Source organism: Chlorocebus sabaeus, chromosome 21 (assembly GCF_047675955.1).
Source record: "Chlorocebus sabaeus isolate Y175 chromosome 21, mChlSab1.0.hap1, whole genome shotgun sequence".
NCBI lineage: Eukaryota > Metazoa > Chordata > Mammalia > Primates > Cercopithecidae > Chlorocebus > Chlorocebus sabaeus.
Genome location: NC_132924.1, coordinates 76,688,500 through 76,704,811, shown reverse-complemented (window position 1 = coordinate 76,704,811; position 16,312 = coordinate 76,688,500). Strand labels below are relative to the sequence as shown.

Here is a 16,312-nt window from a genome sequence, read left to right as displayed (position 1 = left end):
TCCTGATTCGCAGTGCCTTCTCTCTCCTGAATTTCTCCCCAAAATGCTGATGTGGGCTGTTCTTTTCTGTTCCTATGACTGTAACAGAAAAGAAGTTCAGCCTCATGTTTGCCTTTATAAATGTATCTTGATTTAGACAAGCAGCGAAGAGGAGCAGTTTTGTAAGTTAAAGGATCAGTCTGTGAAATGCATAGTCTGTGGGAAAAAAACAGACTGAGTATCACTGCCAGTCTTGAATAAACCAGAAATTTAATCAAGTGGACTAATACTCTGAATGGTCTGGAGTTTAAGGTGCTTTTCTGTGTTATTTTGCTTCAGATTAAGGCATCAGGAAAGATATCGTATAGTACCAGGAAGTATGACAGATGTATCGCCTAGAAATGCGTTGAGCTCTAGATTACAACAAACACAACAAGAAAAGACTGACCATGACATAAATGAAACTAAAGAGGCTTAGCTGTCATTTGTAACAAGCAGTCCTAGAATAGGCAGTCCTGGGCTTGTGAGCACCTTAAGAAGGCCACTGGGACCCAGATTCTCTCACTTTTCTGTTCCGCTATCTCAGCAGAGAGATCTTTATCTAATAATGTTCCATATTTGTCACAAAATGGCTGCTGCCCCCAGAGAGGAAAGATGACCATAGGAGCAACAGGGAAAAGGATGTGGCAGCCAATTCCATTGGTTCCCTTTTAAAACACTTATAATGAAAGCCAAATGCATAAATTCACCTTCCACCTTTTACTTACATCTCATTGGTGAGAACCCATTGCTGGACGCATGGCCACTCTTAGACCAATCACTGGATAGTGGCTAAAAGGAAGAGGCTGTGAGTGGCAGCTGGATCAGCCCACACCAAAGCATTTGCAATAGGAAATAGGAAACACCAAGTAACTCTAGGCCCCTATTCTACCAGTTGAACAGATACAGTTGCTAAGCAAAACTTTTGTTATCATTGTTTAACTGCCTTAATTTCACTTATTTAACCTATTATTTTACGTAATTTTTATCTTGTTTCTCTCTTGGTGTCCTGGCACCTTTAAAATCTGTTATCAGGTATTCCAAAATAGCTCACAGAGCACACAGCTCTCCTTAGCATTGAATACTTCCTCTCCCCAGCCAATTTCATAGTTACATTTGTAATTATGCAAACATTAGATGCAGGCAATAGTTGTAAAACACAGCATTTCCTTCTGTTTCTGTATAGAATTGTGAGGACACAAAACCATCTCAGAAGGGAGAAATTTACAAGATGCTGATGGTAAAAATAATCTTGAGTTATTTCAGAAATGGTCAGGTGGGGAAATACTGTTCATGGCGTGAATGAGAAAGCATTGTTGGCTCTGTCATTTGCAGACCCTTCAGCCCATGTACTACCAGGCACTATTAGGCTTTCTCCCCAGATGCCCAGGAGACTGGTGTATCTTTAAAGCAAACAATTGAAGCCTAGTTGGATGCCTCTAATTATCTTCCTCATAAAGGATACTAGAGAGACATTTAACCCTTGAAGCTAAAAGCAATGCCTGTTTCTTACAGAGGTAAGCATTTGGGATTTCTTTTGCCTACTTAAAAGACCCTAGGAGCAATATAGGCAAGTGTGTGCCTCTATGGCTTACTACTATTTTTATTCTGTGTTGATTTCTTTTATTTTTTCCAATATTGCTAAAAATTGCATTCTACAGCTTGATATTTTCCAGATTGCATCCTGTGGATCCAAACACATAACAGCAATCATGGTTTTATATTTTTAACATCAGAGTATCATTGCATAGTAACTGAAAGTTAGTGATTTGTAAATTCACTATAAACAAAACAAAAATAAAAATATTAGTCCGGGTGCGGTGGCTCAAGCCTGTAATCCCAGCACTCTGGGAGGCCGAGGCGGGCGGATCACGAGGTCAGGAGATCGAGACCATCCTGGCTAACACGGTGAAACCCCGTCTCTACTAAAAAAATACAAAAAACTAGCCGGGCGAGGTGGCGGGCGCCTGTAGTCCCAGCTATTCGGGAGGCTGAGGCAGGAGAATGGCGTAAACCCGGGAGGCGGAGCTTGCAGTGAGCTGAGATCCGGCCACTGCACTCCAGCCCGGGTGACAGAGCGAGACTCCGTCTCAAAAAAAATAAAATAAAATAAAATAAAATAAAAAAATTACTCCAAAATGCAGGATTTTTTCTCTCCCAATCTTAGAGTAATAGGAAGACAAAGATATAGTGTATTGGTTAAGAAGCTTTGCAATCAGGCAAAGCTGATTTCTCATTGAGTATCCCATTTACTAGCCCTATTTTCTCATCTGTTAAAAAGAAATAATTATTCCTACTAAACAGAGTTACTGAAAGATGAAACTAAGGAAAGTAATGTGGGTATTGTGTCTTAGGACATGGCCTAGATTGCACAAATGGTAGACATCTTTAACAACAATGATAAACCAGTTGTGGCATTTGCCATCTCTTAACTGGATTTGCAAGACTAGCAGTATTGAATATAATTTTTCCCTTTCTTTTATTGACCATTCAATTAAAGCAGAGAATGGGCTTTTCCATTTTATTCCTCTCTTCATTGTCCAATTGCAAAACCTTAGTTTTAAAACTATTAGTTAAACAGTAATTATTCTGTTGGGGAAAGCTGCTTGTATTTTAACCTTAAGTCCATGGTAATCCTCTATGTGGACAATATTCTGTCATTAAATAACATCTTAATCTCTGCAAGAAGCAAGTCAGAACCGTTATCCTTATTTGGCTGATTTAGCAAAAGGTAATTAAGAAAATGTATTAAATATCTCAACGATTTCACAGAGTATTGCCTTAGCCTTTTTGTCCACATCAGCTATGCCTTCTGACTAACAGGTTTACTGTTGACTAACAGGTTTACTAACAATGGTACTGAAACTGCTTCAGAATAGCAGAAACAAGTACTGTGATGGACAAATCTTAGTGTGATTGACCCTGGGAATATTTGCATTGACTCATGTAACTACAATATAATGTGCCTATATTTTAATCTTCTCTGATAGATTACAAACTCCCGAGTAGTTTTCTCTTAAAAATTAATTTGCCTGCCTTCAAACAGTTTGCAATTATATAGTACTCAATTGGGACCCAGTAAGATGTGAATTTTACTGATTTGAGACACAACCATTAAAACTATATTATGATGTTTTCAGTACTTAACCCATGAGTATTAAAGGGCATTTGAAAAATAAGGAAAACAAAAAGAAAATTATAAATCGCAAATTTCCTGCCACCAAACACAGCTACCAAAAACATTCTGGTGAATTTCCTTCGTGCATAATTTTATGGCTTTTTAAGACTTATTTCATCATATACATTTTATTTCATCATATACATTTTAATGTGATTATATTATCTATAAATATTTGAAAGATGGATAATGTTCTTTCAAGTACCATTTTACTTAGGCCTTCCATTTTGACATTGACATTGTTACCAATTACTATTAGCAGTAATCCTGTAATACGTTTTGTATTTTATAAAACTATCTCTAAATTTAAAATTATTTTCTCAGGATAGATTTCAAGAAGTGAGATTAATGAGTCAAAAGGTTTAGACTTGCCAGGTGTGGTGGCTCACGCCTGTAATCCCAGCACTTTGGGAGGCTGAGGTGGGCGGATCACGAGGTCAGGAGATCGAGACCATCCTGGCTAACAGGGGGAAACCCCATCTCTACTAAAAGTACAAAAAATTAGCTGGGCGTGGTGGCGGACCCCTGTATTCCGAGCTACTGGGGAGGCTGAGGCAGGAGAATGGCATGAACCCAGGAGGCGGAGCTTGCAGTGAGCCAAGATGGCACCACTGCACCCCAGCCTGGGCTGCAGAGCGAGACTCCGTCTCAAAAAAAAAAAAAAAAAAAAAAAGGTTTATACTCATGAGCAATATATGAGTGGGTACCCAATTTTAGGTACATTTGACAACTATAGATATTAACTTTTTAAAAAAAGTTTCATATTTGAAAGCTTGTTTCAAATTGCATTTATTAGATTTACTGAAATCCATTCTAGAATTTGGCAAGATTTAAATAAGTAAAATGAAATTATTTTGGTATATAGTGTGAGGTGAATAATTTAATTTTTCTCTAATACGTTGTGTTTAGAATTTTCTGATTTCCATCTCTGTCTCTTTCAGTTTTACAGGAGATTCTAAACTTGCCTCAAGTATGCGCTATGTGGAAACACAATCAATGCAGATAGGAGCATGCTATATGATTCAGTTCAGTTTGGTGATGGGATGTGGCCAGAAATACACCCCACACATGGACAACCAGGTGAAGCTGGAGTACTCAACCAACCACGGCCTTACCTGGCACCTCGTCCAAGAAGTAAGTCTAGTTTCCCTAAACCTTGTGACAGGTAACCTGCCTGTTACCTAGCAAGCCAACAACAACAAAAAAAATTGCAGTTCTAGAAGTTTAGGTTTGGTTGAAAAGAAACAGTATTATTTAATATTTGTAACTTAGAATTAACATAAAGTCAGCAAAGGATTACAAAAATGCCACATTCTTCACGACAGATATTAAAGAGTAATTGGAAATTAAAAAAAAAAAAAGAAAATAGCTTCCAAAACTGGCTACCCTCAAATGATGTTTTCAGTATTATTTTCTCTAACCCTCTTTCTTTATAAATGTGTCCCTTTCTTTTTTCCCTGTAAGGTGTCTTCATCTGTCTCTACCTGTAGGTAGACCATATTAAGAATGTGGTATCTCTTGTCTTTAGAAAAACAAGAAGAAATATCTTGGAATAAAATTCATATATATCTTAGCAATGTGCCATTGCAATAAATGAATAAATATCATAATGAATAAACTAATTTTTACCAAATGCCAGTGTTATGATAACAGGCCTAAAAACAGCATCCTAATCCATGTCTGTTTGTACGTGCGAGTATTGGGAAATATTCAATTTCATTATGCACCTCATTTGAAATTATTACTTCAATAATTTTAAGACTTTCTATGAAGTTTTAGCTTCATGGAAAGAAAAATCATGGATTGTTTCCATATCACAAGTAGTTAAGATTATGACATTAGATTTCCCTAAGGTCTTTTTCACTTACAGTGGGTGAGTACACATATTTCACCTGAGGAAGACAGAAGCTGGATTTGATTTGTGCCTAACTTTCTTTCAGGAATGTCTTCCAAGTATGCCAAGTTGTCAGGAATTTACATCAGCAAGTATTTACCATGCCAGTGAGTTCACGCAGTGGAGAAGAGTCATAGTGCTTCTTCCACAGAAAACTTGGTGAGATGACATCTTGAGATATGGCTGTCACTTTAACTTTGACTATCCCTTTTGATTCAATTCTGTCTCTATTGATTCAAGTATGACTTGAATATGAAGGCAAGTTAAGCAAAATGGCAAGATGTTTATTCTTTTTATTTCATTATCGAAAGACCAAAACCTTTCTTTTTATGAATAATATTTGAAAAAGAGAGCTAATGACAAGTAGGAAAATGTGGTTTCCAAACTGTCCTAGCCTTCTTCTGACCTTCTTACTTGCCCCCAGCATTTTCTTTTTATGGGAGAACTCAATGAGTCGGTTACTTTCGATTTGACATAGAGAAAGGAATATAGGAATCTAGAAGTTCAAGTAATTTGGATTGCAAAGCTGTTTTCTCATTGCAAAGCCTTACTTTTGTGTATCAAAAGCTTAATATACACCTTTTCTCTATTCATGTTTTTTCAGTAGCACTAAAAATTATCCCCCAGGAAACAGAGGCCTCAGTAAACTAGGAAGAAAGTTAAACATTTGATAGTGTGAAAGAAAAGCACAATAGTTTTTTCCCAAATATTACACTGTTTTGTGTTAGATTGATCACTCAAAAAAATGTAATATTTGAGGAAAAAATTAAACAATTCCTGGTTCAGGATGAACTCACCCTAAGAAAAAGCCTTAGACTAGAAATTAGAAGGTCTGAATTCTCAGAATAGCTCTACTGATGATTAATCACATGATCTTAACCATTCACAACTTCAAAGTCAGGTCCCTGTAAGTACAATGAAAAGGTTTAATTACATGATCTTACAGGCTCCTCCAGTCCTGTAGTTCTAAGATTCTGTAATTTGCGCACAAGAAAAAGCATAAAAGAGGCAAGTGACTAACAATCACTCTTTTGTAAAAAGAAAATTACTAAATAAACCCTCTCAGATTACTTTATGTAAAAGTTAGACTCTACACAAAAACAATTGGTTAGATACCAACCTAGAGTTATTTTTACGCCTTTAGTTGAAGATTGAATTCCTGCATTATGTAAAAATGCCTTTTTGAATATTTTGAAGGATGCATTATTATGTCAGTTGGAATAAAATGCTTGAAATTTGATTTCCACAGATTTTTCTGTTTCCAACTGTGAGCCATTTCCTAGATACTCTACTAATGCTTTGTATAACAAGTTACTACTTTCTCTAGCATTCTACTTTTTTATGTCTACTGCTGGGAATATAATCAAGACTTTTATCTAATTTCAGTGGTATTCCAAGCAGGTATGTCAAATTTATGCAAAACATTTCAAACAATTGAAATACTGGTCATACTCAAAGCAGAGCTACTGAGGGTTATTTTTTCATTATTTTACAATTAAGTACATTTCCCTCATATAAAAATTGTTGTTTTTTACTCATTGACATGTGAAGCACACTTTCAAAATTATGATGGTAAGATAATATTGATAGTGTATTTTTTTTTTTTTTTTTTTTTTTTTTGAGACAGAGTCTTGCTCTGTCACCCAGGCTGGAGTACAGAGGCATGACCTTGGCTCATTGCAGCCTTCACTTCCTGGGTTCAAGTGATTCTCTTGCCTCAGCCTCCCAAGTAGCTGGGACTACAGGTATGCCCCACCACATCCAGCTAATTTTTGCATTTTTAGTGGAGATGGGGTTTTGTCATGTTGGCCAGGCTGGTCTTAAACTCCTGACCTCAGGTGATCTGCCCGTCTTGGCCTCCCAAAATGCTGAAATTACAGGCGTGAGCCACTGCGCCTGGCCTAATAGTATATTTTAGAGATGTCTTTTTGTCCCTAGAAACATTATGAACTATTGTTCTTATTTAATGTAGCTTAGGCAAATTCAGAAAGTGTTTTCCTTATCAGAAAAGCCTTCCCAGGTTCTGTGACCCTCAAATTGTGTGCCGCATTATTTTCTAGCTCAAAAGATAGCACCACCGAGTTGGAAGTTTTAGTATAGTCAGAAAAGGTTAATTATCATCAGTGTTAACTAGACACTGAAAGGAAATATATTAACTCATAAGCATTTAAGAGCCATGGAGTACCTGGCACATAGTAGTTGTGCTTTTTGGACATCGGGGAATTAAATAGAATTTTAACTTGATGAGACTCAATGTGCTAAAGAGATGTTGTATTATAAAGTATCTCTTTTAATAAATAGTTAAGATTATGATGTTAGATTTCACTAAAATTTTCTACTAAATTATTCCCCTGACCATTTACCTTTAAGTATATGTAACAAGTAATTTAATTCTGCTTTTCCAGATTTCCTTCAAAGCCCTGGAACAAAAAAGTGAAAATATTTTTTAAAAACAAATAACCCAGCAGGATATTTATCTTAACATTCCTACTGACTAATATTTAAACTAAACATTATTGCTACATTTCAAAAAAAACCCATATTCTACTAGTTATTGTCATTGTTTTTAGATCTATAATGCTTAAAAGCTCTGCCATAAAAATAAAGTATATTTGCTTTCCTTAGAAGTCTTGATAACTTTATTTATTTTGATAATTTTAAAACTTTGCAAATAGCAGGTTTTCTCAAGCATCGGGGAAAGTGAATACAGCTTGCAGTAGTAATCTTTTTTTTGGTCAATCTTTGTTCTGCCGTTTTGATTTAAACATATGCAATTATAAATTGAATGCATAAAAAAAATGTGGTCCCTGCATTATCAAATATCTGTTAACTTTGGAAAACGTGCTAGATGGGGCAACTTAGAATGGAAATACTGAATGTATACACCTGCTTAGAGAAATTATATTGTGTATGAACAATTTGTTACTCAGTGAAAATTAATTTTGTTTTTATGAGAGACATTTACATAAGAACAGAGCCTAATGAGACCCAAACAGCTGTCAGTCGCTGACTTCATAAACAAATCAACACCTAATGAGTGAATGAGTTTCAGAATAATTGGGTAAATGTAATTACAGGAACTCTGAAGGTAGAAAATACAATTTAGTCAGCCTTCATTTACCTTGATTCCTCAGGTAACCTAACTATGAAGAGACAATTCAATACTGTTTCATTTCAGTCCTCAAGTTATATGGGAAGGAAAAATCAAATAAAGGAGTAAAGTTTTGTTGCTTTGGGGAATCCAGAGAGTTTAGATTTTAAATGCAAGTCAACTTCATTTCATGACCCACACAGCAGTAGTCTGCTTTCAGACTCAATTCAAAGTCGACGAGATTTTCTTCCTGAGACTACTTAGTTTGGAAAGGGAGAAAAAGAAAAAATTGGCAATTTAAATATTTGTATTGAGGGAAAGACATAGCAATGACGCTGCTGCAGATCAGCAACCTTGCACCTTGTCTTCTCACATGTGACAGCTGGAGATGCCTCACACAACTAATTTTTTTTCTCAATAAAACTGAAGCCAATATTCAATCTCTTTTTCCTGCCTTTTCTCCTAATTAACATTAGCACCTTAAACTGTGGATTGTGGTTTTAAATGGAATTGTCCCGTGAAGCTTTGTATCCTAAGGAAATAATATCTTTTTTAAAAGTTCATAAGATGCATGTAAGGATTAATTTACTTAGGAAAGCAATTTAGAATGTGTCTGCGTATGACTGTTTAGAAGCATAAGCTATGTAACCTAAGACAAGTTTCTGAAACCCTTCCCTATGCCCATTTTAACATTTGGAAGTAAAGAAAAAAACTCAAATTAGTGGGTGCCATGGGTTTTTTATAGGCATGTAACTGTAAAGAAAATAAATTGTCACTTGGTCAACATACCAGCAGAGGAATCATTATATTTGAGAGCTGGAAGGGATCTTAGAAATTAGTTTGCCCAAACCTTTTATTTGAGAGGTGAGGAACTACAAACCCCTGAGGGCTTACATTTCTCACTAAAGGTCACACAGCTGCTAAGTTGCAGAACCAGGGTCCTGGGGGCCTTGTCCCCCGACTACTAGTACATTCTTCATTCCATTACCTACAGAAGAGTCATAAACAGGCTGCCCTTTACTGACCTGTTCATCCACTCACTGACTTACTCTCTTAGCAAACGTTTTTGGAACCCCTACTTTATTCAGTTCCTGTGCAAATTGTGGAGACTAAAGATATCCCTATCCCCAAAGAACTCACAGTCTAGTCACCCATGGCCATGGACTTGACTCAGATTAAAATCTATCTTAAAAGAGTAAAGTCAGCTTTCCTTTTCAGGATGGCAAGGTGCGTAGGTCTTACTTACTTCTATTGTGTAGTGCTCTCTGCTCTGAGATAATGCATCTACTTTTATAGTAGGCTTTTCTGAAAACCATTTCTTAGTGGGACTATGAAAATTGTGATGACTGTTTGCTTACAAATATAGACTGATTACCGTAGAGGAGGTGGTGCATCTGTCCCACTGTATGTTCCATGACAAGCACTGATAGGCAGCAATCCTGTGTCTACTGGATGTACTTTGGTGAATCCTGGTATTATCCTACTAGGAATGAAAATACAACCTATTAGTCACAGATCATTGATAAAATAAACAATAAAGGCTTAGTCTGAATTTTAACCGTCTATTATGCACTTAGGGAGTACTTAATATGTGGGTAATTGACGCAATAGACTTTAATGGATCATTCAGATCATTAAGATCAAGGGTATCTGCATATAGTGTGCTTGGGAAATGTTCCTTCAGTGGAACTGAGCATACACAATAATTTTGCAAATCATTTTTTGTTTCTTTGTTTCATTTAGCCCTTTGACCAAAAGAACTAACCACAGGCCCCTGAAAATTCCTACAGGTGAAAAATATGCTATAATTTTAAAGGAATGTTTTATAGCAGTCAATGAATAGACAGACACCTTCTTGCCATTACTTTCAAAATATCCACTTCTCTGGACTTTACGTTTTGTTGCAATGAACTAAGGTCCCAAGTGTTTCTGTCTGTGTAATGAACTGTTTAATTTTCATCCCCATTTAAGATCAGTTTATCCATGAAACTCAGGCAAGTTAGTGTTTCAGAAATGAGTAGAATTTAGCATCCAGATATTCTTGTTTGTAATATAGTACGTAGTGATATGTCTCCTCAACCCCAAAACAATACTGCCAAACAAAACTTGTGTTTTATATTACGAACTAGCTGAAAGTGTTCTAATAACTTCTGTATTTATTGTAAGAAATTCTTTTACTCTAAGGTTAAACATCTTACATTTTTGTCTATAAAAGATAGGCTAAGTTGGCAGTGCACAGTGGCTCACACCTATAATCTCAGCACTTTGGGAGGCCGAGGAGGGTGTATTATCTGAGGTCAGGAGTTCAAGACCAGCCTGGCCAACATGTTGAAACCCTGTCTCTACTAAAAATACAAAAATTAGCGGGTATGGTGATGTGTGCCTGCAATCCCAGCTACTTGGGAAGCTGAGGCAAGAGAATGGCTTGAACCTGGGAAGCAGAGGTTGCAGTGAGCCCGAGATCGCACCATTGCAATCCAGCCTGGGCAAAAAAAAAAAAAAAAAAGATAGGCTCAATTTAGCAGTTTAGTAGATGTCTTTATTTTTTAATATTCTTTCTTAGTACTTTTTCTAGCAACAAATCTGTGCAACCAACAAAATCTGATACTGTGTTTTTCTTTAAAACGGCTCAAATTAAGACTGAATTGCATCCGATAGACAGATTTCTCTTTAACTTTCTTTCACGATAGAATTGTTGCATTGGATAATAATTGAGTGGAAATTAAAGCAAAATGATGCCAGCTAAGCTCAAGTTCCAGAAAGTTAGTTAGCTGAAAGATTTTGGACTCTGTCATTCTGTGCCAGTGTCACTGCTGAAAGACTGAAACACTGTTTTTGTTATACTATACCTTGTTTCTAGGTCCAGTGCCACCCGCTTCCGTTGGAGCCAGAGCTATTACACAGCTCAAGACGAGTGGGCTTTGGACAGCATTTACATTGGGCAACAGTGCCCCAACATGTGCAGTGGGCATGGCTCATGTGATCATGGCGTATGCAGGTACGTGCACCAGAAAGCGCGATGAGGTCCATGCTTCTCAAGATTTGTGGCTGGAGGATACTACAGCAGTTGTCATCAGAGTGATATGGATAGACCGATAAATAATGAAATAGCCAAAAGAAACAAGTCCTCCCTTCTGTTCTTATTTTAGATGTAAAAGATATGGTTACATTAAAAATAAGTATGAAACCATATATTCTTAAAACTCTAACCTCAAGACAAGGCCTCTGGGGCTTCAACGTCAGAGTTTATTAAAAGAGGCTTGCCATTGTTTGCCTTTTCACCCACTGAGAGTCTTAGAGCACTAGTCAAACCCTGCTGCATGCCCTCTTATCCCACTTCACCAGTTCAAGGTTGTATATGTGGGGAGATGGTGATTGTTGCTAATGAGGACAGAGGAACACACTTGAATACCTAAAGACTCTAAAAAGGGCGTAGTTTAATCAAAAAAAGGAACTCTAAAATGTGGCCAGAGTTACATGTTGGTTGAGCAGACCGACATTTACATGTGGCTTTTTAAGGCTATAGGGAAATCCCACTATCTGTCCCCGCCAAGACCAACACACACTCACATAAGCGCAGACACCAATGTCCTTTTTCATAAGTACTTGATGCCCAAATTCTACCTTTACAGCATTATTTCTTTTAAGAAAAGATTCTGTCAGTTTTCAGGGGAGTTTGAAAAACTGAGGGTTGTTACTACCACATACCCAGATTAACACTGTAGGGAAAAATCTAGTGTGAATGATAAGACCTGAGCAAAAGTAAGACATGGGAAATGGTTGAGGTCGGGGGACATTGCATTGGCAGGTGGGCCTGTAACTTGCCTACTCAGCCCTGCTCTCTCATAGGTGTGACCAGGGATATCAAGGCACTGAATGCCACCCGGAAGCTGCCCTTCCTTCCACAATTATGTCAGATTTTGAGAACCAGAATGGCTGGGAGTCTGACTGGCAAGAAGTTATTGGGGGAGAGATTGTAAAACCAGAACAAGGGTGTGGTGTCATCTCTTCTGGATCATCTCTGTACTTCAGCAAGGTATGACCAACAGTTGGGATGAGTCATCGGGGCCATGGCTAGTTTAATATGAGACTCTGAACTCCAAATGTACAAATATGAAATGGCTTTATTGTTCCCCACGTTCCCTGCTTTTGACTGGGCTCTGTCAGATTCCTATTCCTTAGCTACCTCTTGGGAAATTCTTGTTTTTATTATTATTATTATTATTATTATTGTTGTTGTTGTTGTTGTTGTTTTTGGTTACTAAAAAATCAGGTTCGGCCAGTTTAAAACTTCTACCCTCCTGTACTTGATGTAAATACCATTTCTTTCCTTTCCTCCATTTCCAGCCAGGCTTGTGTGTTGAGGAAGTCTGAGTAGGGAAGGCTCTTGGTCTCTTCTCACCCTGGCCTATGGAGGGTGTGTCAGGGTGAGGCCTGGGAGCGAGGAGGGGATGAGCTTAGAGGTTAAGGGCAGCAACTCTGGGGCCAGATGGCCTGGTTCTATCCAATTTGACCACTTTATGATTCTGTGATTTTTTTAACTGTGTAAGTTCTGGGGTACATGTGCAGAACGTGCAGGTTTGTTACATAGGTATACACGTGCCATGGTGGTTTGCTGCACCCATCAACTCATCATCTACATTAGATATTTCTCCTAATGCTATGCCTCCCCTAGCCCCCCACTCCCTGACTGGCCCCAGTGTGTGATGTTCCCCTCCCTGTGGCCATGTGTTCTCACTTATGAGTGAGAACATGCGGTGTTTGGTTTTCTGTTCTTGTGTTAGTTTGCTAAGAATAATGGCTTCCAGCTTCATCCATATCCCTGCAAAGGACATGAACTCATCCTTTTTTATGGCTACATAGTATTCTATGGTGTATATGTGCCACATTTTCTTTATCCAGTCTATCATTGGTGGGCATTTGGGTTGGTTCCAAGTCCTTGCTATTGTGAACAGTGCCTTAGTAAACATACGTGTGCATGTGTCTTTACAGTAGAATGATGTATAATCCTTTGGGTGTATACCCAGTAAAGGGATTGCTGGGTCAAATGGTATTTCTAGTGATTTTTGAAGCGCATTTTTTAACCTCCTGGTGATTTAGCTTCCCCATCTGTAAAGCAGAGATATGGAATATCTACCTCATGAGGATTAGTATGTAGATTAAGTGAGTTAATATTGGTAAATCATGTAGAACAGTTCATAACATATAGGAAGCACTTCTGTATGTGTTTATTAAATCTGTCAATCCATTAATTTTAGGAATATGACCGGAAGAAGGAGGAATAGTGGTGAGAGTGGGGGTATGCAGAGCTGTTCCTAGAGAACTGACCAGCTGTCTGGGGTGGGTAGACATCTCAGGTCTTATTCTGGCTTGGTGTGGTGGCTGCTGGTGGTGTCTGCTGATGTGGGACTCTGTATGAAAGTTTTTCTTGCAACAGTCAGCTTCCCCAGTGGTAGCACCAGATTAGGCATGCAGATTACTAGAAACCAACTAAGGACTGAGGTGCCAACCAGAATCACTAAAATTGATCCTTTTGGAATACTCCAACCTGTGTCGCTTGGTTAGGGATGGGAGAGGGGTATAACCACCTCTCTCTCCTCCCTCACTGCAGTCTAGGCAGGACATTCTTTTTCTCTTTTCCAATCCATATCCTTATATAGTCTTGAAAGGGACTAAAAAGAGAGCAGGTCTGGTATCCAACCTGAGCAACATGTCTAACCCTAATCTTTAGAATGTGGAGTGTGTAATATCACTTCTTTCAAGCAGGTAATATAGCCACCAATTCTGAGGCAATTGGAGGTGTCCCACTTCACTTCGTGTAACAAGTAGACAGGTGTGAGTGATATGCTACAAGGCTGATAGGTTGCAGAATCTGTTTGGGCAGAAATCCAAGATGTGTTAATTTATGCAAATGCAAAAATAGCTGCAGGTTTTGTTTCAATGCAGGTGAAGAACAAAGAAACATCAAGTAAACAAGATAGAGGATTATAGAAAATCAGGGAAGGAGTCCATTTAGCAGTATTTCCTATCCATTGACGTGGAAGGTCCTCCCCTGATGATTATTGTTAAAGATAATAGTCACTCAATTATCAAAATGCATTGCACATATCTGGATCCCCTGTATAATTGTTCCGAAATGGAAAGATTGTGCTTCCTGTAGGCATCAATTTTAAAGTAAGAGTGTAAATCTTTTACCAATATGTACTCAGACACCCCAGTGAGTGCACACGCGCACGCGCGCGCACACACACACACACACATTTTAACATGTAAAGGGTTATATATCAATATTTCTTCCACTTAATTCAAGATGATCTCTGAAGTCAGACTATCTGGGCTCCAAAACTTATTGATTGGTTCACTTTGCAAAGTTATAACAACTCTCTGTATCTCAGGTTTCTTACTTAAAAGTGGATATAGAGAGGAGTAAGTGAGTTGGTGCAAGTAAAGAGTAAAGAATAGTGTTGGGAACACAGAAAGAGATCATATGTGTTAGGTATCATAGTTGAATTTTATGAGAATAAATTCCAAATTTGTCTTATTGATTTTCACATTTATGCCCTGCAACTAACTAAAAATCATTTCAAACATAAAATTCTCTGCTCCTTCCAATTCAGCTTTCCCCCTAAATTTTTGTCAAAATATCCCTGCGTTATATTTTACTTTTTTCTGTTGATTCATTCAGAACTGTTTTGAATTCTAAGTAAGAGGAACTATCTTAACTTTAAAAAGGGATAAATTTGGTTTATGGGAAGGAAAACACAAGGAGGGCTTAAATGGGACTGGTGTAAGAGAGACCTGGAACCAGTAAGTCCGAAGCTCACAGAACTTTCCCCTTAAGAGTAGAACCAATTTGAAAGAGTAGACCCAATTTGCAGGCCGGCTGTTACATGAGAATGGAACCATAGCTACAGGGCTTTCCAACCAGCTCTGTAGAAAAACACAGGGAAGGCTCCTGGCGGCCAGTCACAGTGTCCTGGGAGGAATGATGTGCTGTGATTGTATAGCCAGATTCATGCACTCACTTGTTTGGTGGCAAGGTGGATACACTGTCTGGCAGCCCCCACCAGTAAGCATGTTGAAGTGAAGGGGCAGCAACCCAAAGGAAGGGTTCCTTAGACAATTTTCCCACCGGCCTAGATCATATTATCTAAAACTTATCTCCAGTCAGATGTGGTGGTTCACGCCTGTCATTCTAGCACTTTGTGAGGCTGAGGTGGAGTATCATTTGAGGCTAGGAGTTTAAGAGCATCCCAAGCAACATGGCAAGAGCCTGTCTCTAAAATAATACAATAAAATTAGCTGGGCATAGTGGGGCATGCCTGTACTCCAAACTAGGAATGAGGGAATGAGGCAGAAGGATCACTTGAGCCTAGGCGTTTGAGGTTGTGGTGAGCTATGATTACACCATTACACTCCAGCCTGGGCAACAGAGCACGACCCTGTCTCAAATAAATAAATCATGCATATATACATACTTCCATTCTTTCCCTATCTGATCACAAATATTCAAGCTGGTCTCTAATACTCCTGCCCTAACTGCATAGCTTATATTTGTTTTCTAGGCATGAGCCCTTTGCTCCAGCTATGAAGCTCTTCTCACCATCCAAGGTTTTGCCACTACCTACCATTTTGCCTTTTATCTTCTCTGCATTCACATAAAATTTTCGGTGTTCTGTTCAAATCCCCCTGCCTCCCTGAAGCTTTCTGGAGCTCTGGCAAACTGTACTTCTCTCTTTTCTTAGAATTCCTCTCTGATTTTTACATATAAATGTCATATTTTAATTTTCATCCTCACAGTTACAAGCAGAATGTGGAGTCCCACGACTAAGCCAAACTCTGGCTAAGGTGTGCAGCTCAGAAATGCACGTCATGCACTAGACATTTACAAATCAATACATACTCTTGAGACTAAATACGTTGGAAAATTATTGAGTGATCATATGACTAAATGGGGCTTGACTAGAAATCAGGACTGGGTCTGTAGCCCTTGGTTACCATTTCTGTCTCTGCCAGAAGTCCATGAATCTGTTCATGTTTGTTTTTATAACACACGGTGTTCTGCCTGCTATAATTGTTGAAGAAAGACTGAATAAATGAATGAAAAACATTAAGAAAGTTGGGAAACAAT

General features: G+C 38.1%; 1 protein-coding gene across 2 annotated transcripts in view; it reads left to right on the top strand.

Moving 5' to 3' along the window:
* The window catches only part of RELN (reelin), a 516,825-nt gene that overhangs the window by 357,314 nt on the left and 143,199 nt on the right, over window positions 1-16,312 (top strand). For both annotated transcript variants that reach the window (XM_073009223.1, XM_007982474.3), the window contains exons 21-24: window positions 4,138-4,330; window positions 5,137-5,249; window positions 11,042-11,179; window positions 12,031-12,217. In XM_073009223.1, the coding sequence (XP_072865324.1) occupies window positions 4,138-4,330; window positions 5,137-5,249; window positions 11,042-11,179; window positions 12,031-12,217 (631 nt within the window). The remainder of the gene's footprint in view (window positions 1-4,137; window positions 4,331-5,136; window positions 5,250-11,041; window positions 11,180-12,030; window positions 12,218-16,312) is intronic.